Source organism: Hevea brasiliensis, chromosome 2 (genome assembly GCF_030052815.1).
Source record: "Hevea brasiliensis isolate MT/VB/25A 57/8 chromosome 2, ASM3005281v1, whole genome shotgun sequence".
NCBI lineage: Eukaryota > Viridiplantae > Streptophyta > Magnoliopsida > Malpighiales > Euphorbiaceae > Hevea > Hevea brasiliensis.
In genome coordinates, this window is record NC_079494.1 from 122,358,506 (window position 1) to 122,381,632 (window position 23,127).

The 23,127-nt window shown below is 33.5% G+C and overlaps 4 protein-coding genes across 6 annotated transcripts; 3 read left to right on the top strand and 1 right to left on the bottom strand.

Annotated features, from left to right (window-relative positions):
- The first annotated feature begins 745 nt into the window (after window positions 1-745).
- Window positions 746-2,612, top strand: LOC110660599 (gibberellin 20-oxidase-like protein). Its single transcript, XM_058143189.1, has 2 exons — window positions 746-762; window positions 1,580-2,612. Exons 1-2 carry the CDS (start codon window positions 746-748, stop codon window positions 2,178-2,180), a joined length of 618 nt encoding a protein of 205 aa, XP_057999172.1. The 3' UTR covers window positions 2,181-2,612.
- Window positions 2,613-2,695: 83 nt separating this feature from the next.
- On the bottom strand, window positions 2,696-6,225 carry LOC110660644 (transcription factor EGL1). The gene is given in 9 exon segments (XM_058141927.1): window positions 2,696-3,500; window positions 3,639-4,382; window positions 4,384-4,494; window positions 4,593-4,649; window positions 4,781-4,795; window positions 4,953-4,978; window positions 4,981-5,045; window positions 5,144-5,398; window positions 5,698-6,225. Coding segments are annotated over 9 exon segments (1,983 nt in total). The 5' UTR covers window positions 5,823-6,225; the 3' UTR covers window positions 2,696-2,915.
- Window positions 6,226-12,214: 5,989 nt separating this feature from the next.
- On the top strand, window positions 12,215-17,048 carry LOC110660645 (beta-amylase 2, chloroplastic). Of its 3 annotated transcripts, XM_021819006.2 has the most exons (9): window positions 12,215-12,801; window positions 13,015-13,092; window positions 13,364-13,567; window positions 13,755-13,949; window positions 14,315-14,479; window positions 14,701-14,961; window positions 15,219-15,437; window positions 15,757-15,976; window positions 16,597-17,048. In XM_021819006.2, exons 1-9 carry the CDS (start codon window positions 12,520-12,522, stop codon window positions 16,626-16,628), a joined length of 1,656 nt encoding a protein of 551 aa, XP_021674698.2. In that variant the 5' UTR covers window positions 12,215-12,519; the 3' UTR covers window positions 16,629-17,048. The 3 variants fall into 3 exon arrangements, with proteins under 3 accessions (XP_021674698.2, XP_021674699.2, XP_057997933.1); XM_021819007.2 differs by lacking the exon at window positions 13,015-13,092; XM_058141950.1 differs by lacking the exons at window positions 13,015-13,092; window positions 13,364-13,567.
- A 1,080-nt stretch (window positions 17,049-18,128) lies between these two features.
- Window positions 18,129-21,870, top strand: LOC110660646 (60S ribosomal protein L36-3). The gene is made up of 5 exons (XM_021819008.2): window positions 18,129-18,237; window positions 18,326-18,370; window positions 20,957-21,061; window positions 21,290-21,489; window positions 21,672-21,870. The coding sequence occupies exons 3-5, from the start codon at window positions 20,960-20,962 to the stop codon at window positions 21,700-21,702; spliced, it is 333 nt and encodes a 110-aa protein (XP_021674700.1). The 5' UTR covers window positions 18,129-18,237; window positions 18,326-18,370; window positions 20,957-20,959; the 3' UTR covers window positions 21,703-21,870.
- Window positions 21,871-23,127: the final 1,257 nt, after the last annotated feature.

Here is a 23,127-nt window from a genome sequence, read left to right on the forward strand (position 1 = left end):
TATAATTATTTAGTACATTTGACTCAATACAAGCTAAGAAAAAGATCAAAGATGTCCTAAGTCGTGCCAAAAATTCGGCAGAGTCTCTCCTATACCTAGGACCTACCCAACCCGCAAAAGGGCTTAAAACGCACTTCTATATCCACAAACTATACACCCACAACTCAATCACATCACACAGCCCCTCCTGGGCCCATCCAAATAGTCATCAATCACAATATGTAAAATTACAGTTTAGTCCTTATAATTTAATCCTTTTGCAAAAACTACCCAAATGAGTTCTAAAAATTCTAAAACTTTGCCCCGCGGTCCTTAGCATCATTACTAAGCTAATGCAAAAGGAATTATAATTTTCTGAGCTACCATGAATATTTTATGAATTTTTAATCCAATTCAAGTACTAAAAAATTATAAAAAAGCAAGGTTCGGGTTTACCTATGCCGATTCTGACTCTGGGGATGCGCTTGGGACGTCTGACAACAGTGGGGTAGCCAAAATCTCGATCCAATTTCAAGACTTTTTCGGTAGCCTGTCTGTCTGGCCGGAAATTTGCAAACCTAGGCAACCGTTGAATTTCCACAAATTGAAGATACCTACACAAAGCCCACAACACGGGGGTTAGTACAAAATTTTTACGAAATTTTCTAAGCTCATTTAGTGCTCGGAAAAAACTACGAAGTTTTGTGGGACCCACCGAAAAAAGGTGTCAAAAAATTTTGAATTTTATATTTTCGCGAAGCTCTCAATGAGTGGAGCGCTCTGGTACTCTCGGTTTTTTCGTGGGGTTCACGGTTTGCGAGAAATCTAGCCTAAAACTCGAAATGAGCTAAAACTTCACGGATAAAAATTGGGCAAACCGCTCAATGGATTTTGGTGTTCTTGGTGTCTATGGAAAGCTCTCGAGGTGTAGATGAGTTTAGACACAAGACCCGGCCCAAACGGTGGCCGGATCGGCCGGATTTTGGTGGAAACAGAAGCACGCGCGTAGTGGGTTTCGCGCTTTTCCGTTGCACGAGACGTCGGCAGCGTGGGAGGCACTAGGCGGCGTCTTTGGCAAGGTGGGGAGGGCTGGGTGGCGGCGGAGAGGCGTGAGGAGGAGGGAGGAGAGAGAAAATGGGAGAGAGAGAGAAAGGGCGACGGGAACGCGCGGGGGAGAAAAAAAAGGAGAAGAAGGCCGGTCCGATTTGATCGGTCCGATCCAGTCCGGTTCATTTGGCCGGTCCGATTCAAGATACAAATTTTTTTTGTATTTTTACTCTGCCTTGTGAACGAAAATGATGCCAAAAATTTTGAAAAAATTCTAGAAAACTCAAAAAAATTCATAGAGTTCAAATATATTTTTAGTTTTTACTACTGGTTCTTTAAATTAATTTTTAAAAATCATCCCCTTTCTTTGAGAGTCTCCGAGTTTGAGGACCTATTTTCTTTGCATCTGCTCGGAGTTCTGCAAACATCCTTTTTAACCAGCCGAGTTGCGAATTCAGTTTGCCTTAATTATGCTGATTTTTTTTTTCTTCATATGGTGCCTGTTTCTGTTCATATTGATTGAGATATAACGCGTTTTTGTTTCTTTTGAAAGCAAGGCGCTTCAGGAATATGGGAGCAAGATGACAAAGCTATCCCAAAGAATCATTGAGATTCTATTGCGAAGCTTGGAAGATGGTCTTGATCATAAGAAATACTATGAATCTGAATTCAAGAATGGCCATGGATATTTGAGGATTATAAACTACACACCTCTAAAATGTCTGGATGATGAGGTTGAGGGCCTCGGGATGCATACAGACATGAGCTGCGTAACGATTGTTTACCAAGACCAAATTGGCGGGCTTCAGGTGAAATCTAGGGAAGGGAAGTGGATGGACATAAACCCCTGTGAGGAAACTTTGGTGGTGAACATAGGAGATATGTTGCAAGCTTGGAGCAATGAGAAATTTAGATCATCAGAACATCGAGTTATTTTGAAAAAACCAGTTAACCGATTCTCTCTTGCTTTTTTCTGGTGCTTTGAGGATGAGAAGGTGATCTTTGCACCAGATGAAGTAGTTGGAGAAGGATATGCAAGAATTTACAAGCCGTTTGTCTGTTCAGATTATTTGAAATTCAGAGAGAGCAGTGAGAGAGGGAAGTTTGAAAAGGTTGGCTTCACTGTTAGAGATTTCGCTGGGATAAATCTCTGAAGTCATGGCTGGAAAATCCAAGTTGAAATAGTTGTTCTTCATGGACTTTGGTCATATTATTTATGTTAGCTAGTTAGATAACCTTCAAGATGGGCAAGTTATGGTTTGTAAAGTTGAAGAGTTGGGTTAGTTGAGTTTGGGAGCCTTGGCATGTTAGGCAGTTAAATACTTAATAGTGCAAGGGCCGTACAGTTGCAGATCAACTTCCAACTTCACATGTTTGTATATAATATCATTTGTGTAATTATGTGTTTATTAATGGATGGGATATAATAGTTTAAAGCTATTTCCCAAAGCATCTACAATTTTTTTTTCCCTTAATGGTTTTATCATTGCAAATCATCCATTCTATGAGCATCTGATGTCAAAAAAGATGCTTGTCAAAAAAACTGATACAAATAAGAAATTATAATTGGCTGGAATTTTAAGTGTGATGTAATGAGTTATTAGTTATGATCATCATTCTTTTTTGCAATTTCATTTCAACGAAGTTTTGGTTTCTTGGTCAAAGCTCATGCTGCAAATGTGGGGCATAATTATGGATGCAGTTGATCAGCTAAAGTCGAAACAATTGTTACAGAAATCAGTTAGGAAGTAGTTTGAATTTTAAGCAGCTACAGCTACAAATTACACAACTATCTAGAACTAGAAGCCAACTCTCTACTGAACAGGGATAAGTTGAAACTAACACCTCCAACTCTTAATTACTGCCAATCTTCCAAAGTGCTTGTTTGATCATCCCAGCAGGTGCAACTGCTGCTCCTTGAAACTGAAATGAAGTTCATCAGATTTTAGCTTATGTGAATTGTGAACAATAAAATAAGAAGAAAAGGCAGTAAATGGGCTCTTCCTAGATTGCCCTTCAGCACAAAACTTAGACTTTAGGGTCACTGTGAGAATGCCATCAATAGTAGATGACTGAACTGAGTGCACATCCAAGTGAAGATTGTTGATTTCATCCATGATGTCAAGCAATATGTACTACCTGTAAGAACATTTCATCTCAATCAGAACCTCCTTCTCCCTCATGCTGACCTTAACATCTGACATCAAGCCATCCTGATCAGTTACCATTTCATTAAGCTCTGGGTCAGTTACATAGATGTCACTGGCCTTCCTCTTGTTTAACCAAAGCTTCTTGCCATTTTCAGTCGCCTTGTTTTCATAGTTATCTGATGTCTGCTCTGCCATGTCAAAATCATTCCTTCTGGGTCTTTCTGTATACTCCACAGAGTCCATGCAAGATTCCAATTCTTCAACTCTTGCCTCAAGCTCTTTTAAGTATCTAATCATGTCATCCAGGATTGATGCTTTGTTGATCTATATGAACATGATAATGCGCATTAGCTTAATCACTACAATATCAAAATATTTATAAGAAACTTGTAATATATGAAGCATGAAATTTCCAGTCACTATCAAGTTTGACAAAATTTGCAACAAAGGCAGACTAATTACCTCACCAACAGAATGGATCATTAATTTGAGTCCCCGGCATATTTCATTGCTTTTCAACTTCCTACAACAATCTTTCCCTCCATTTTCTATATGAGGTCTAAGAGAGTGTCCACTGTGAATCAAAGGGACCGTAAATAAAATTTTTTTTAACATATTTTGTTGTAATTGTGGCCTATGACCATTAAATGCTCCTTTCTTCCAATTAACAAAACTGGATTTTTGATTTCTACTGCAGAAACATGAATTTGCAATCAACTGGGTTGAACTTCCCAGGACTGTAGACAGAGTTCTTTTGTAGTGCAAGTTATCACTGGCTCCAAGATCCAAAGAGCTCAATTTGCTGTGGTTGCCTTCTTTAAGTTCTTTCAACTGAAGGTGGTTAACATTTTTGTCCTTAGGACAAGAGAGAGTGTTTTCTTCACTTGCGATATCCTCAGTTATACAATCACTGGAGTGGACTTCAACACCACCTCTTAATTCATCACCCACGAAATGCCAACATTGAGCATGAGAGGTCCCACCATTCAAACTTTCGAGAATGGAGTCTTCAGTCTGATGATTCTTCTCAAAGCCATTTGAACAATCATCAGAAGAGTCCATGTTCAATTCTTCATGCATATTTTCTTGCAATTCATCAATTCCCTCTTGGTTAAACATGATATCTTCTGTGGGGTGGCACAGGTCCTCCAAAGCTGCTAATGCATCTACTGTCTCACAGTCAACTTGAGCGCATACTGGGTCTTTTATCATCATCTACGCCATGAGGAACACACGAAGATTTTTCAGCACAAACAGGCTTCGAGAATTCTAATAAGGAAGCCTTGATGCGTTGAATGAGATTAGGGTCCTCGGCAACCTTAGGATGTGGCCAAAAAAAAAATGCACATTTAATGCATTGATAAGTTGTTCTATGACTCTATTCATATATTCTGAAAATTCCAGAAAGGGAATTACCAATTCAGTTACACCCAGCTCAATTACTCCCTCAAAGTGGGGAAAACATACCACTGTCTGCAAAATAAAATTCACAAGCAACTTTTGAACATCAATTTCAGAGCACAACAAACCATCTGAATTTGGTGATCTGAGAATGAAGTTATAGGTGTTGATCAGCTATTTGTAATAGAAAGAGATTTTCTTACTTGGATAGATGCACTCTAAGGGCAGTGTTGATGTCCAATTACATAAAAAAATGGCCCAAAATGGAAAAATGTTAGTTTTCCATCTCTGCATCTAATATGATATGGCTTTAACACCAGCATGAAATTTACAGATTACATCAATTAAGAGATATCTTAGTCAAGAAAAACCAACCTTGGCAAGCAAAGAGCGAGAGAATTACTATCTGCATATTGAGCATTGCACAACCAAATGGTTTCTTTATTTGCTAATGCTCTTCCTGGCAAACTGGGCAACAGTTTGATATCAGAATTATAATCTTGATATTTTAGTTCATATAACAAGACTACGAAGGAAGATTTCAAACTTGGAAGAGAGATTAGTACCCTTCACCAAGACTGAAAACAAAGGACATGCAAACCAAGTAATACCACTCTGCATCAGAAAGATCCTCTGGAGACAATGCAGCAGAAGGCCTCTTAGCCTGTTGGTCAATTTCACCTTCATGAAGAGATTTATAAAGTTCTCTCAGTTGTTCACTTCTCTGTAACTCTATTTTGTCATTTTTAAGCTCCATAGCTTGTACCGTCTTCCTCGTCTTGATGTCTCCATTATAGTAACCATCCACCCACTCTAGTACCCTTAAGAATATCATTGACATCAAATTTTCCACAATACAAGCATAAAGAAAGATAAAAGGAAAAGGCCTGTGATCAATAGATTGTTTTTATTTGGAAAAAATAAATAAATAAAGATTACAAAGTACCATTTTCTATCAGGAGAAATCTGAGTTAGTGGGTTTAAACCCTTAAAAAAATTGCTTGTCATATTAAAAATGGGAGGCTAAAAAGCATTTCACCCAGACATGAAATAAGTCAAGAAACGATAACATTAACTGCAGAGAATTATTAGTTTGAATAAATGAAGTAACTATATATACCCTTTTTGCCAAGTAGACAGTGACCAGAAAATTGCATAGCTCCACTGGATACTCCTCACAGCAACTGCAAGCTGTTTCATGAAGTTCTCTGCCACCACCCCCTGGCTTTGCACGGTATTAGCCATTGCAGAACACACATATATATATATACCTGAATAGCAACTCGCAGAAGTGAAACACCTATTAATAATACATCACTCAAGAAAAAGGCATAGACTTAGACTTTTTAAAGAAAACCTAGAAGTAGAAAAATGTTTGCTTTGAGCAAAGAGCAAAAAAGAACCCAGGTTTTGATTCTCAGTGACAATTCAAGCGTGGCTCACATCATCAATATTACTAGAGTTGTTTTGTTCTGAGTCAGAAAACCAGAAAAATACCAGAAGGGAAGTGGGACTGGGAGTTTTTTGTATGGAAGGTTGGGCTTGGCATTGTTTTTTCTTAAGAAACTGCATCTTCTAGTTACACAAACAATAGAAGGTTATGGTTTTGTAACTGTACAGTATGTACTGAAATTACATTGATGAACAGGAAATGAACGTGTATGAATAATATAGGACAAGGCAATTAATCTTTTCCAATTGCGCATATGCGTCCTTTTTCTTCTATAATTTCTTATTATCTTCTTAAATCTTGTGCCAAAATTTGGACCACATATTGGCCCGTTGACTTTTTATAAAATATTAGGAAAAGATATTTATGTTTTGAATTAATTTCTACCTTATTAATAATAATAATAATAATAATAATAAATTTTATTATTTTTTTATCTCCACCGAGCATGAAGTGATTATAGGTCACTTAGCATGGAGTTTTATGATAAATAAATTATTTTTAGAATAATATTATTTGAGATAATATTGTGAAAAATATAAATAATAATTTTATTATTTAAATATTATTATAATTAAAATAAATTTAAATTAATGTTAATATTTTTGGCTAATATATTTAATATATATATATATATATATATATATATATATATTCATCAATTGCAATTGTAAAAAAAATAAAGATGGCTCTTATTTTAGTCAATAACAAATTATTAGATATATTTAATATACATTAATTACTAATAAAAAATTAATTATTTTTAAATTTTAAAAATATAAGATTTATAATTTTATAAGTGGCAATTTTACACTTAAATATCTAATACTTGACCTTAATTAACTCCACAAAAATAGTATAATTAAAAATATTTAAATTTAAAATAAAAAAAAAAAGTTATGAGAAGGACCGTGACGTGGACTACTGCTTGTGGCTTCATTATAATAACTCCTCTTGTCCTTTTAAAAAATTAAAAAAAAAATTCCTCTTGTTCTTACATTATAAGAGATGAGGTTTTTACATGTAAGGTTTTTCTCCAAAAATTTGGCTTTTTTAATCTAATAAATTGATGAATTTAAGAGATTTTAATATTTTATTTCATTTTATTTTAAAAAAAATATATTCTTTTTTACTTTATCTAAATATATTGTTAACGGACCCTGAATTCTTTTTTTTTTTAATCAGAAACTCAATAATAATAATTTTTTTAATTAATAATTCGTGCATATGGTTTCCTCTTGATCAATGATAAAATGCCAAACGGTAGAAAAAACAACCCACATGTGAATTTCACTATTAAAGCCGTATTTCACATTATTGATGTGGTTGATATCGAGAAATTTTATTATTTAAATATATTTTAAAAATAATTATTAATAAATTTTAATTTAATAATTTATATAAAATTATAAGATTTCAAATTTAAGTATAAATTAAAATTAATTATATTAAAAAATAAATTAAAATTGAATAAAATTTTCAAGTATGGGGCCGTCCATTGCTTTTATCCCTTTATTGTCCCCTTGCTCATTGTTTGGGTAGCCAATGTTTCTTTTTTAAAAATTTTGACTTGTAAAGGAGTAAAATTTTTTAAAATAATTTCTTTTTTAATTTTAAAAAATAATCCTCATGTATAACAACAAATAAATGGAAATCATTTTAGCTTTATGAAAATAAAATAATAATTTTTATCCATTAATGATATTTTAATTGTTTCCGATAGAATAAAAATTAAAAAAAAAGTTATTTTAAATTAAAAATAAATTATTAATTCTAACAAATCTGAAAAAATAATTTATAACACAGTTTCTCGTTTGCTTTCTCGGTAGCATTGGTACTAGTGGGCAAAAATCTTTAAAAATCTATATAGATAACTTTTCTTTTAAATTATGAAATTCTACTAAGTAAACATTAAATAAATCTCTACTAACGGAGAGGAAACAACACAAATTCATGAAAAAAATTCATTGATATGAAAGAATTACTTTATTAATTAAAAAAATAAAAGAGAGATAAAAAAAAATTACTTGGCAAATGCATTCCCATAGCATTTGAAATAAAATAAAAAAAAAAAATTTTTATTAAATTAAAAATATAATAAAATTTATTAAATATTATTATCATGGGCGGATTTGGAATTGAATTTGCAATTTTTTTATTTTTTTAATATTGTTAAATAAAAAATTAAAATATTAACTTCTCGATTAAAAAAGAGCTAATGTTGTCACATTGAGATACCACACCATCACATCCTAAAGTTAAAATATTATGGATAAAATTAATATTTTTTTTAGCTGAAAAATCGATTATTGTAAGTAAAAAATTGCTTTATATGCATTAGATTTTATTTAGTTTAATTTTATCATAAAATTTATTTCATCTGTAAATAAATTTTATGATAAATTTTATTTATAAATAAATTTTTTTATTTAATATATTTTAAATTAAGTATAAAATTCATTTTAAATGAAATAAATTTTATGTTTTAAATAAATAAAATAAAATAATATATTATATAATAAAATAATAATTTTCTCACTTAAAATATATATAATTTTAAATTTAAAATTTATTTACAGATTCTATCGATTTGACTTAGTTATAATAAATTTTATGAAATTAATTATCAAGAATTTTAAATAAATTTTTATTTGAACTAAAAACTAATATTTTAATTTTATAAATAAATTTTATAAAATTTTATGAAATTTATTTATACTAAACATTACCTAAATTAAAATTAGAAAATTTTATATTATAAAATAAAATTTAAATATCAACTTATTTTAAGGCCCTTAGTTTATATATCACTCGTGAAAATAACTCGTCTCTTGTGCCATAAGCCACCTCATTTTTTAACTATTGGAGAAATTATATTATACATCTATTATTTTGTAAGTGACAATTTACATGAAATAATAAATTAATAATATATATAATATATATAAAGTGGGCTTAAAAAATCACAGTCGCAGAGTGGGTTTGAAATTGGAGAGAAATGTGGAGAAAGAGGAGAGAGAAATTAGTATGTATGATTTATCAAATTTCATTAAATTTTTAATGCAGCTAGTTTTAAAAAAAAAAAATCATTGGTATTTTATATTTACTATTAAAAATAATTATTATGCAAAAATAACTTTGAAATTTGGTTTTCTAATAATTCGTGCTATATTAAAAAAAATAAAATTCATAAATAAATATTAACATAACAATTTTTTTTTAGCAACTTAACTATGTTATAAACTAATGATGTTATAATTGTAAAATTTATTTTACCATTAAATATAAGATTTTAGATGTGAAAATGTAAGTCAACATAGACAGCTTTCCAAACAAATTTTTCTCTCATCTAAAGTTTCTCTCTATTTCTCTCTAGTATCATCGAGCTAGCCTCCCTTTTGAGGGTCTTTCTCTCCCCTCTAGGCAGGAGAAGGCCCTCCCTTCTTCCCTCTCCTCTGCCTAGTGAGTAGGCAGTCCTTCCCTATTATTGGGTAGGGTGTTTATATTATTCTTTTGGGGTAATAGTAACAGATTTGAGCTTATTGGAGAAGGACCATTAGAGACCTGCGGTATTGCGTGTCTTTGGAGGTAGGCCATGAACGGAGTAAAGAGCAGGCCTGTGTTGATTTAAAGGACAACATCCGACGAGGGTTAATCATGCTGAAGGAGGTAGGACCGGTGCCATCCAGCGCCGGTTTATTTCTAAGTTTTCTAGTTTTGCTGCTCTTTGCTTTGTTTTGGTTGGGGTTATGGTTTTTCTGTCTTAAAGTTGCTATGTGGTGGCATCGATGGAACAGGATTTGTGCTGTGGGTGCTTTTGTTTTAGCTAGTGGTGTGGTGCCCTGCAGTGGTTTTTTGGGAGAGAAATATCTGGTTAGGCTTTCTCTGGTGGCTTCTGAATTTTTTCTTCTCATGGACCTAGGCTTCTGAGACAGTTTTGGGTTTTAATTGCTTTTGTTTGTTCGAGTTTTGGGCCACAAATCATCTCTTGTAATTCTTAAAATTTAATGAAATTTTATTTCATGATAAAAAAAAAGATGCGAAAATGTATTTAAAAATATTTTTAATAAATTTATATTGAAATTAAATAAATTTTACATTCATTTAACTAAATACAATTAATATATTATTTTTCAACGGTGTGCAGGTTTCTTCAAATTGGCACATGTTCTGTTCTTTACGTGAAGTGGAGCACAAGACAAAAGATGATTTCCGCACGTGGATTTGTGATCTTGTTATTAAAAAAAAATATATATATATATATATTAAAATTTTAAATTTAATTTAATATATTATAATTAAAAATAATTAAATAATTTTTTAATTATATTTAAATTAATGCTTTTTAATAAAATGTCTTTTCTAGATTTCAAACTTTAATTTCAACGGGCCTTAGGCTTGTCTAAGAAATTATATATTATCACAATAATTTTACATAAAGTAATTAATTAATAAAAATAATATATATATATAAAAGTTTATAAACTCATAATTATTAATTTTATATTTTTATTTGTAGTATTTTTTTTCAATATTTAATTATAACTTTTATTATATATTTATTTTTTACATTCTCTTATGAATTTTTTTATCAAGATAATTATATAAAATTTACTCCCACCATCATAAGAATGATTCATACTTTTATAAGAGAGGAGCACTAATCTACTATAAATTATTTTTAAAAAAAAGTGCCCCTTTTCTCTGTTTTGTCTAGTCGAAATCCCTCTTGTTTTCAGCAAGCGTTTCTTCCGTTGTGGGCCTCACTATCCTCCTCTGGGCCCGAGTGGGAGCTCGCTCTCCCCACCTGTTGGTTGAGTGCATATTTTCTTTTTGGAGTGTGTTGTGCAAATCTATGTGCTTTTAGTGAGGATTTCTTGAAGATTCGTGTTTGTTAGGCTTGAAGCTAGCCATGGCCGACGCAGAATGAAGGAGACTTGAGCTGTTTTTGAGGATAGCGTCTAGCATGGGTCAAAATGTTGAAGGTGGTAGGTCTGGTGTCGTCCAGCTCCACCATTTGGAGATCGACTCCGTTGTTCTCGCTTGGTGGAGATTTTCATGATGGCTCAGCTTTGGCTATTTGGATTTGGAGTTGGGCTCATTGTCTTCTCAGGCGATAGAGGACGTATAGTGATAATGTCATGAGCTTTCACGTCCAGTCCATTTGTCATGTGGATCTGTAAAACAAATAAAGAGTGAGGTCGATGGCTCTTTATCACTCACTTCAATGTTTTAAGTTAGTAATATTGCTCGTGTGAGAGGATAATAGAATATTATTGTATTGATTTAGATAAAATATATGGGTATCTTATTTCTGATTAAAAAAATAGTCATTGCCTTAATCATACAGATATCTCAAATTGACATTCTGATATTACTTCTTAATAATTTAACTTTTTATTCTTTGATGCTGTTTCTGTTTTGTGCAGGTTTTGCTCAACTAATTAGGAGAGTGATAATATTATTATTCTGTCTGAGCCTAGATCGACTTATCTTTTGTTCAAATCAAAACTCTTCAATTTATGTAGTTAAACAGTTTTTCACTTGATTTTGACTCTTTAAACGAGTGTTAACATTTTAATTGTCTCGTTAGATAATTTAACTCGAGCATTGACTATGTCTTAGGCAATATTATCACGTTGATTCGGCCATTAGAGCGTCCCTTTTTGGGTCTGGGTATTTGTTGAGTTGTCTTCTGTGCTTACTTTGGCTGGGACTATGGTAGGTGTTCTTTTTAGCAGAGTGGCAGACGGTGGTTGTGGGTGCTGTGCTTGTGGAGCTTTTTTTCTTTTTTTGGTCAAAAGTGCTTGTGGAGCTTACTCACATCTGCCTGTTGAAAGCTGCAGTGGGACTCTGGTAGCGTCTTCTGGGGGCCTCCTCCATTGGTGGTACATGGAGATCCATGGGTTTGAGTTGACTGGGTTCCTTAGTTCTACTTCTAGGCTTTAGTTTGTTGTACTTTGTTGTTGTGCTTGACTACTGCTTGGGCCCATCATAGCCAACCTTAATTTTAATGAAATTTCATTTCACAAAAAAAAAAAAAAAATCCCCAAAACCCATACGATTATTCGCGAGTACGGTGATGATTAAAAAAAAATCATTATCCGCGTGCACGGTGATGATTGGTGGGTTCTATTCCACCTAGGCAAAAATGCTCCAGATTTTTCCCTTTAATCTGCGTGGTCTCGGATCCATAAACTGGTCACGGGGTTCCTTTCCCCGCCAGTGTCTCCTCTCCATTGCATTCCATCTGTTTGGTTCCCCATAAACTGGGGGAAATTTTGCCGGCAGGATTCGGGAGAAAGGAAAAAAACAATAAATAAAAGGAACCGAATAGAAATAGAAAAAAGCATCCTAATTCCTAGTTTTTCTACGCCGCTTGAAAGAATACTTCTCTACTTCATTCCGAGATATAAACGGTGAAAACCTCTCATTTCTACACTGTAAACTTGAAGAAGAAGTTACAATTTATTCTCCGAGATAGAATTTAAAATGGCGGTTTCGTCCATTCGGCTCGCACGCTGCTTGAGGCCTCGCAATGTGGCCTTTAATGTGATTGTGAATTCGTCTGTATCACATACCCAATCCTTTGTAGCTTCCATGAGTAGATTTCGGGGCTCCTCATCCGAGTATAATTTGTGCTGTTTTAGTGGTGGTATCGTGTCGTTTAGTGCTCTTCGGGCTCGAAATTTTGCTAAGGTGAGAGACAGAGGACTGAGAACTGAGGATGATCATATTCTTGGTGATTCTATGGATGATATTGAAGACGAGCAGGTAAGAGTATGATCACATTTTTATAATCAATTTGCAGTTGAATGAATTTACATTTCTATTGGAGCTTCTAAGCGGTAGCATTTAAATTTTTAACGAACTGTTTGATAAAATGTTCGAAAAGTTGGTTGTATGTGGCTGGGGATGTTAATCTGATCATACGAAACTAATGGAAGATGAAATACTTAATTTAGTAATTTTTGGTGCTTTTGGTAGGATGCAGACATACGTCCTCAGGTGCAAGAGCGTGATTTTACTGGCACAGCTTATGTTCCTGTATACGTGATGTTACCTGTTAGTTTACTCTTTCTGTTATTGTTCTTTCATTGTGTTTTATTGGATACATTTTCATCTTAAGTAGGATATCTTCCGTATCAACTCAGTTTGTCCTTAAAGAAATTTGGAACCTTAAAATTCAAGTAATTCAGTTTTGTTTTTATTGGTTGAATACCAATTTTCAGAGGATACCACTTGCTTATCAATTGCTAATATATAATTTTACAAGTTGTTCTTGTGTCTTAATAACATATTTTGGGGGATGGGTGGGTGGAAAATGGCATGGCAGCTGGGTGTCATCAACATGAATTGTGAGTTGGTTGATCCTGAAGGTCTTCGAAATGAGTTAAAGATCTTGAAATCAGCTAATGTTGATGGCGTTATGGTTGATTGCTGGTGGGGAATAGTAGAGGGTAATGCTCCGCAGGTATATAACTGGAGTGGGTACAAGAAACTCTTTCAGATTGTGCGTGAACATAAGCTCAAATTGCAGGTGAGCTTATTTATATCCAATGTTGATATGCTTGTTCTTGCATACACTACCCTTGCCCTTAGAGTTAGATTGGATGATTCCTTCTTTTTCTTTTTCTTTTCTGCATCATTCCCATTTTGCTGCTATTTATCTTTACAGAAATGCATGTTTAATTGCATTAATATTTCCTTATTCTATGTGGGTACAGGTTGTTATGTCATTTCATAAATGTGGAGGCAATGTTGGTGATAATGTACATATTCCACTCCCTGAATGGGTGACAGAAATTGGTCAGACCAATCCTGACATATATTTTACAGATAGAAAAGGAAGACGGAATACTGAATGCCTCACATGGGGAATTGATAAAGAACGGGTTTTGAAAGGCAGGACTGCTGTTGAGGTATTGTTTTGTTAAGCCATATAAGATTTATGCAATTCATTTCGGTCATATCAAAGATGAAAATACATGTAACCATACATGTTTTACTTTAAACATATTGCAAAAGTGATCATGCTTTATAAAAATTTGTCCATGTTTACACCCAGAATTCACCTTCTTATTCCACCTAGTAGTCTCTATATTATATAGAACAACTTTTTCTATGGTACTTGTTTAATTTACAATGGCTTTTGAAGGTTATGCTGTCAAGATTCTTTGTTAAGCCTCTTTTTGTCAATAGTATATTTTGTCCTTACGTGTGTAGCTAGAAATGGAATTGGACGATTTTAAATTTGAAAATTTCTAGTTTTGATAAACAAGTGCAGGCTTACTTTGACTATATGAGAAGCTTTCGAGTAGAATTTGATGAGTTTTTTGAGGGTGGAATCATCTCTGAGATTGAAGTTGGATTAGGTCCATGTGGAGAGTTACGTTATCCCTCATATCCTGCAGAGAATGGGTGGAAATATCCTGGTATTGGTGAATTCCAGGTATCTTTTGATTAACTGGTAAATAAATTGGCTTTCATCATTGCAATTGTAGGGATGTTTGATAATTGATATTACATAAAAAATGATGGCCGTTGTCCCATATTTAGTTGCTTCAGGTAATCTAATAGATATGGTTTTGTCTTGCCATCTCCTTTTTCTTAATAATTTTTGTTACAACCATTGCATTTTTCTATGAATTGATGCAACACTTTTCAGCTCAGTGTTATGATAAGTACTTGATGAAGAGTCTGAGCAAAGCTGCAGAAGTGAGAGGACACTCATTTTGGGCTAAAGGTCCAGATAATGCAAGTTCTTATAATTCTGCACCACATGAGACAAGGTTTTTCTGTGATGGAGGTGATTATGATAGCTACTATGGTAGATTCTTTCTGAATTGGTATTCTCGAGTTTTAATTGATCATGGTGATCGTGTACTTGCTCTGGCCAATTTAGCTTTTGAAGGCACTTGCATTTCTGCAAAGGTGGGTTACATTAGCATGGAATTCTGTTCTTTTCAGTTTAAAGTAATTTTGATGTCAGGGAATGAGGATTGCAACGAAATGCTAATTCCTTATTATTAGCATTAAATATTTCTGAGGATTTAACCCAAAATCGTTTAGAGTGGAGAAAGAGAATCCATATAGCCGACCCTAATAAATTTTTAGGATAAAGGCTTAGTTGAGTTGAGTTGAGTTTTTTATGCTGATAATCCTTCGCTATATTTGCTGTTGAGGAGCAGATATCAGGTATTCATTGGTGGTACAAAACAGCTAGTCATGCTGCTGAATTGACTGCTGGGTTCTACAACCCTTCAAATCGTGATGGCTATGCTCCAGTTGCAGCAATGTTGAGTAAGCATGGTGTTGGTCTCAACTTCACATGTGTTGAAATGCGCACATTGGATCAGCATGAGGACTTTCCAGAGGCACTGGCAGATCCTGAGGGATTAGTTTGGCAGGTAACACCAACATGTGCTGAAATGCCTATTTGCTGCTTTTCTTCCTAGTGTAAAATTTTTTAACCTTGGTGAGAAAGGATTAACAGATATATTCAGTTAAATGCGGAGAAAGATAATGCTAAAAATAGGACATACATTGGAATCTTTTTCACAAAAATTCCATTTCTTTTGCGTAAAAATGTCTTGGGTTGATGTCCTTGGGATAGATTATGATTGAAAGATATTTTTGAGAAAGAGGATTAAAATCTCAGCTTCTCAACTATTACATGGACCATGTTAAAGTCGCATTTAGTTTCTCTCACATCTTTTTAATTTCCAGGTACTGAATGCCGCGTGGGATGCTTGCATACCAGTTGCCAGTGAGAATGCTCTTCCTTGCTATGACAGAGAGGGTTATAACAAGATATTAGAAAATGCCAAACCACAGCATGATCCAGATGGCAGGCATTTATCAGCTTTTACCTATCTCAGGCTCAGCCCTGTTCTCATGGAGAGGGAAAATTTTACTGAGTTTGAAAGATTTGTCAAGAGAATGCATGGTAATCTCTCTCTCTCTCTCTCTCCTTATCATCCCTTGTATTTCATTTCTAGTATATTTTGATGGAAAGAATGTCTTTTGGAATGCGTGATGTACAGTGTCTACTTTTGGAGGTATTGAGAAGTACATTTACATCTTGCTGCATCTGCATATTTTTTGAAGAAGAACAATTATTCTTCCATTGTGATAGTACATCTTTTGTTTGCGCGCATGTTTGAATGAAGTGAATTTAGAATCATTCCCATCCTTGCAGTTTGCTACTAATTACATGCATGCTCCCAATAGAAAAGAAAAATTCATGTGTGTTTGGCTAGTGATAGCGAGTAGACTTCATGTGAGGTTAGGGAATGATATATATATATCTGAATTCTGAAGCATGTGGTTGTTTCTGTGAGGGCATGGATTATTCTTTTATAGCCCTTGGCATGTGCTTATGCACATTGTTTCTTCTCTTTCTACTAGTTAAATATGTAAAGTCAACAAATCATAATATTTTTCCTCTATTTTAAATGAACTATAATTTCTTGAAATTTACAATGACTGTGTACATATGCACTTATTTTTACAAAAATTTGAACTTAATTGATGAGTTAACAATTTGTTTTACATACACAATTGCAGGGGAAGCAGTCGGAGAATTCAATCTAAATTGAATGGAAGTCATTGCAAAACCCCCATTGATGGATGGATGCAGGGGTTGCTGCCTGTGGCTAAACATCCCTAATAAGATATTGTTAAATTTTACTCTTTTTTGTCTGTAAAATCCAGTGTAATGTGACACTGAAGTAATACAGTTCAATGTAATGAGGCAGTTACTCACAATATACATGCTGATTATGGTCGTTTCTTTCTTGATGGATATAAAGAAGAAGAGGTTGAGTAATAGGATTCAAGAGAAAAAGAGAGAAATCTAGAGACATGAGAGAGTTCAGAGAAGAAATTAGAAAGAAAGGGAAGAAGCCATGGAAGAAGAAATCAGTGAGAAATGCTGTTCATTCTATATCAGAAATGCTATTCATTGTATTATATTTTAAACTCAAATTTACCTCAAATATAATTATATCATATTTAAATCTGGCTCAAAAATATTTGAGAAATATCCTATCTATTTTAGTAACTGATTAGCTAGCATCCATGTCTCGTGCAAACAAATATCCCGGTTGGGCTTGAAGCTGGACTGAATTTCCTAAGGAAGACCGTAATGATCAATGAAAAATTGGGATTGGAAACAATATAGGGCCTTCAAAAGAAGTCCAGACAAGTGATAGTTAAACACAAAACTGATAACTATCATAAGCTCATAGTGTTGCGTGAGCAATTGATTAGTCGAAACAGAAAAGAAAATTTTGACTTTCAAGAGTACTAGAAAACACTAAACAGCATCTGGAATCAGAAGAAGACAAGCTATTTAGTTGGGGTGTGGTGGGTATTTGAGCTGCAAAAGTTGGGTTCTTTCGACCTTATTGATAATATTCATTAAAAAAAAAAAAAAAAGAAACTTTCATAAAAGATGAGTATAGCTTATAGAGAATAAAACCAGAGTCAGTCAAACTCAAACCCACTTCCCTTTCGAGTTGGCCTATTGAATATTATATTTATGTTTAATTTATGATAAGCTAAATTTAAGCAAGAATTTTTCTATTTAATGCTGAATTCCATGTCCCTCCTTCGGTCATTGGCGGATTCTGGTTGACGCCGACCCGCTGTTGCTATTACCAGCCCTTGGGCCTGACAATCAATAACAGTAGCGCAGCCCCAATGAAACTCTTAGCCCAGTTAACTTTTTTTGTTTTGTTATAAACAATCATCATAAATCATAATATTTCTAAAAAAAATTATTGAATTATAATTATTTAAATTAATCTTAAGTGATTTCTCTCTCTAGCCTATTTCAGAGGAACATCAATGGAGCATGTGTGATATCAATTTTATTAATTTATTTAAAATTTAAGATTGAAATTCTTTTTAAAATCATATTTTCAATATTATTAAAAGATAATTTTAAATTTTTATAATTAAATTATATTAAAATTAACAGCTCAACGGTTTAGCCGTTTACTGCATTGGAATGTGGCAACTTCTTATTGGTTCAATTTTATATGCCTTGAACGTCACTGTTCATGCTGACCCGGCTATATGGCGATTCTCCGACTCGATCGCCCTTTTACCAACCCGACCCGGATTTCTCCTTTAAATAGCCAGCTACCCCGGCGCACCAAAAACCCTAGGGTTGTTTTTGGCCGCACTGTCTGTTTCCTGAAGGTTGAGTATGATTTCTAAAACACTAAGAAGCCGTGTTTTTTATTTGTAGTGATTTTAGGTTTCCTGACTTTCTTATTCTTTCTCGCAGTTTTTATCGGAGCTTCTCTAGGAAAATCTTCCGCAGAGCAGTTTGGTGAGTAAGAAAACTCCTTCTCTGTTGCTTGAAGCTTTCTCATCTCATTATAGTAAAAAATGCGCTTTATATTGAGCCTAGAAAATTTGCATGCATTGTTAGATTCTTCTTGATTATCTTTCTGCTACACTGACGAGGAAATGTACAATAAAAGGATTTTACCTGAATTTGAAAATATCGAACTTGCCAACGTTTGCATTGGAGTTAGTGAAGCTGTAGTTTTAGCATTATACTATAGATATATTTTGTTTCTTTTTCCCCCTGCTATGTCGGAACTTTGTTGATAATAAAATCTTCCATGTTTCTTTTATCTGGTATTGCCAGATGCTAACAGTATAGGCTGTAGCTCCATTTCCATCAAAATTTCGTTTACATGTCATAGTCCTTGCAGAATTAAAACTAGGGTACCCATCCCCAAATTTATGATTGTTTCATCTGAGTTTGTCATCCTAGCTTCTTTTCTATATATATAACCCCGTGATATTTAACACCTGCTCTTTTCAGCATGGACTGTAGTTTTTAGCCTGTAAATTGTCAGCATATTTTGATGATTTATTCATTTGTCATTTACATTTAGTTTTGGCTGATGTTCTATTGCTTATTAATGTTTGTGATTTTCATTTAGTATCTATACATCCCCAAAATTTATGATTGTTTCAATCTGAGTTTTTCATCCTAGCTTCTTTTCAATTCTTTAACCCTGCGGCATTTAGCACATTTTCTTTTCAGCTAGGACTGTAGTTAGCCTGAAAGTTGTCAACATATTGTGGTGATTGATTCATTTGCCATTTGCATTCAGTTTTGGTTGATGCTCCACGCCTTCCCTATGTTATTTTCTCTTAGAAGTAGTCTGCCATGTATTTGTGATCGTACTAACCCAATTTTGACTGGCTAGGCATGTGAAGTAATGGAAGTTTGTGGATTTATGTATTGAATGTTCATGCTTGGTGCGCATATTCTAGTGTCACGCTGGCAGGCTCTGATGCCATTTTTAGCTGAGGAAAAACTAAGCCTCATATAAATTATAATAAATGTGAATTCAATTTTTTGAGATTGAGCCATCTCATATAGCTTGTCTTTTTTAAACCTGAATTATTATTATTATTATTATTATTATTATTATTATTATTATTATTATTATTTTGCTTCATGTCTTGTGATATTAAATTGGATAGAAAACAATTTGATTTCTATTACAGTTGATACACCAAGTGAGGCTTTTATGGTTGCATAGTTATTCTTATTGAATTGACATGGCATGTCCAATATAGCCATAATATAGCTGTTATTGTCGATTTGTACATACGTATATGGTCACACAATATGCGTGTATACATTTTGCAATATGTGAATACATGTCCCTAGAATGCATGAAGAGATTGCTGTTAGCTTGTTATGTTATGGCTTTATAAAGATGGCTTGTAATTGTACAATATTTATTCTGTATGTATTTTGGACCATTGAACATGCTTTAAGTCTTCTAGCTCTCAGAGCATTCATATTGAATTATGACTATGTTGTTGGTTCCTGTGCCCTGCTGGTGTGAGCAAAATGTGTTTGGGACTTGATTTGAGGGAGATTTTTATTGATAGGGTTAAGGTGGTAATCTTAAAGACAAGCGCTTTGCTCTTTCCTTTCGATGACAATGTATTAATTTGATCCATTGATTTTGCGCTTGTTTGCAATTTTGTGAGTGCTAGTTTGACCCCATGTATGCAAGTATTTTGGGCCTTGCAAAACATGTGGGTACATTAAGCATATAGTACACTTGAGCTGATTTTAGTACAATTGATCTATTAAATGGGACTCATCATATGGTGGGTTTCTATATTCATCTATATAGTTAATGTTACATGAATTCATGGGAATACAACTTACAATTTAAATTGTATGAATTGATATTCTCATGTTGCATGTCATTTTAAAGCTATATAAGATCAAACTCATCTTATGATGGGTCTCATTTAGTAGATCAAGTATGCTAAAGTTAGCTTGTTTGAAAATTGTATCTTTGGATATCATATTTTAAGTCTTATAGAAATTGTGATCCATAAATGTGTACCATTTCTTGTGGGTGTCATTAAAATTTTTTTGTTGCTGACGTCGCATATAAAGTTTCGCTAATAAAGAAAAGTTTGGTGAAGAAAACCTTGTTGGCCTATTTGTTTTTTCCTCATTTTAATGCTCTCTTATGCTGTGTTTGGGATATGGCTTAGAGGGGAGTGGAAGAGAAAATGTGTTTGTGGGCCCCACATCTTCGGAAACAAATTTGTGGGTTCCACTGCTCATTCTCTCCCCTTTCCCTTTCCCCCCATCCCCAAACACACAGACTTTTGATCTTTGGAAACAAATCTCTGCTGTCTGTAGCATTTGGGAACTTCAAAGCTGCTGCTCCATTTCAAAATGCTTATTTATTAGTCATGTACTAGAGCAATTAAATTTCTTTAGCATTATATTTTCATTAAACTTTGTTTTGTTTAGCATGATACTGTGATTGTCCTGTGGCATTTGAAGTTGAAATTTGTGTAGAAAATTTGATAGGTTGCTTCTAGATTTTAAAATTGTTTTTGTTTTTGATGTTTACAGGTGATGGCACCAAAACAGCCTAATACTGGCCTTTTTGTGGGTCAAAATAAAGGACATGTAGTGACAAAGAAGGAATTGGCTCCACGTCCTTCTGACAGAAAGGGGGTGGGTTAATTTACTATGGTTCATACATGCAGTCGACTTTAGCTTTCTTTTGCTTTCTAACCTTTTTTTTTTCGTTTTTTGGTATCCAGTTATTGACTCACATAACACAGCTGTTTTTAATTACCTAATCATTTTTTCTTGATTGGATTTTGGAGTTAGAAACGTTTTCATGTGCCATGTGTAACCTTTAATGTTAAGAGTTAAGATAATTCTGCAATTTTCTTTTAGAGAACTAGCAAGAGGGTCAGTTTCGTGAGAAACCTCATCAGGGAAGTGGCTGGTTTTGCTCCTTATGAGAAGAGGATTACTGAGCTTCTAAAGGTTGGGAAAGATAAGCGTGCACTAAAATTGGCAAAGAGAAAGTTGGGTACTCATAAGAGGGCTAAGAAGAAGCGTGAGGAGATGTCTTCTGTTCTACGGAAAATGAGGTAATGGCTGGCCTATGGCTTGTATTTTACTTTCTATGTTCATGGACTGCAGCATTGAATTATTTGTTGTGCTTAAAGGCGAAAATGCATTATGCTAGTGGAAATTTGTTTTTGGTTTTCTCTCTTTTCCAATCTCCATTCTGGTTTTGTAACATTCTATTGGTCTCTTTGTTCAATTTCAGAGCCGGGGGTGCTGGAGAGAAAAAGAAATGAGTGCTTAGCCCAGATGCTACAGGTCTTCTTGGAGTTTCCGTTCAACATTTAGTGATATTTATTTTGTGGTGTCTCTTATCATTTTGAAATATTGTTGAAGAGTTTTGATATTGTTTGGAATCTAAACCTAATGTGCTAATAGAGTTGAATTGAGTAGTGACTTGGTTATATTTTTGCATCGTTGTTAAATCTATCTTGTTTTTATGATAAAGTTATTATTTGAGGGTTCCGTTGCACAAATATTAGTTGATGCAATTGGCCCTGGTGGAACACTGGGACTTATTACAATTATTATTATTATTGGGCCTAAATGATGTGAGAAACTCTATACTTTTCTGTGCTGATGAAATCCATTATCTGCTGATGATGCAGATAACTATTGAATCTGATTCTCTCAGATGCAAAGGATTTCTGAGTAATGATTTTCATTTGTGTTTTAGTATTTGTCAACCTACCGCCTAACATCTTCTCAGTTTGCTCTGATTTTCTGATTGGAGCAACAATTTCTTTATTTTCCCCCTTCTTTTGAATCTGGCCTTCACCATAACAGGGATTGAAATTTCGTTGTCTGCTATCACGAGGCTTCTATGGAAAAGTTAGGATTGTATGCCCCTTGCCCTTATGCTTCCTCAACTCTAATCATAAATGTTAATGCCTATTTGTAGAATTTATTCAGCGTGTTATTGTGTTGCAGTTACTGATAATCAATTTGGCCATTTATTTGTATGTTTCTGTTGGTATGCATTTAGGCTTTTCTTTTGAGACTGAAAAATACGTGATTCGGGCCCGGAAAAAATTATTAACTAATTTTGATAAAAAATTGTTTTAATGTTTATTATTAAAATATATTAAATTTAATATTAAATTGATTTAATTAATTGTTTTAAAATTAGCGGTTTGTCTATTATTTAAGGAAAAAGGTAGCTATCAGCTCCAATATTAGGGTGTTCAGGTGGTTGCGAAATGTATTGTAGTTTTTATGTCGCTTGAAACCTTTGCAGACGAATGCTCAAGCACTTGCAACTCGTGAAACCAAATTTAACGTGAGCAGGGCAGCGCAACAACTTTCGTGTACTGTGTGTACTGACTTAAATAAAAAATAAATATACAATTACGTTTTATATTTTTATTTTTTTCAAAATTTTTATATCAGTAAAATATAAAATTATTTATTCAAAATTATTATTATTAAATATTGTTAAAAATTAAAAATTAATAAAAAAGTATTATAAATGAATTTAAAATTAAATTTAATATAAAAATATTAAAATAAATTTATTAAAATTATTTTTTAACTTGTAAGGTTGGCACAGTTCTAGTGGTCTGCGTTCGCTTTTTTTTTTTTTTTTTTATCCCTTTTTGTGAGAGAAAATTTTTGTTACATAAAAAGGCTTAGGACTTACACATAGAGATCCAATTAGGATT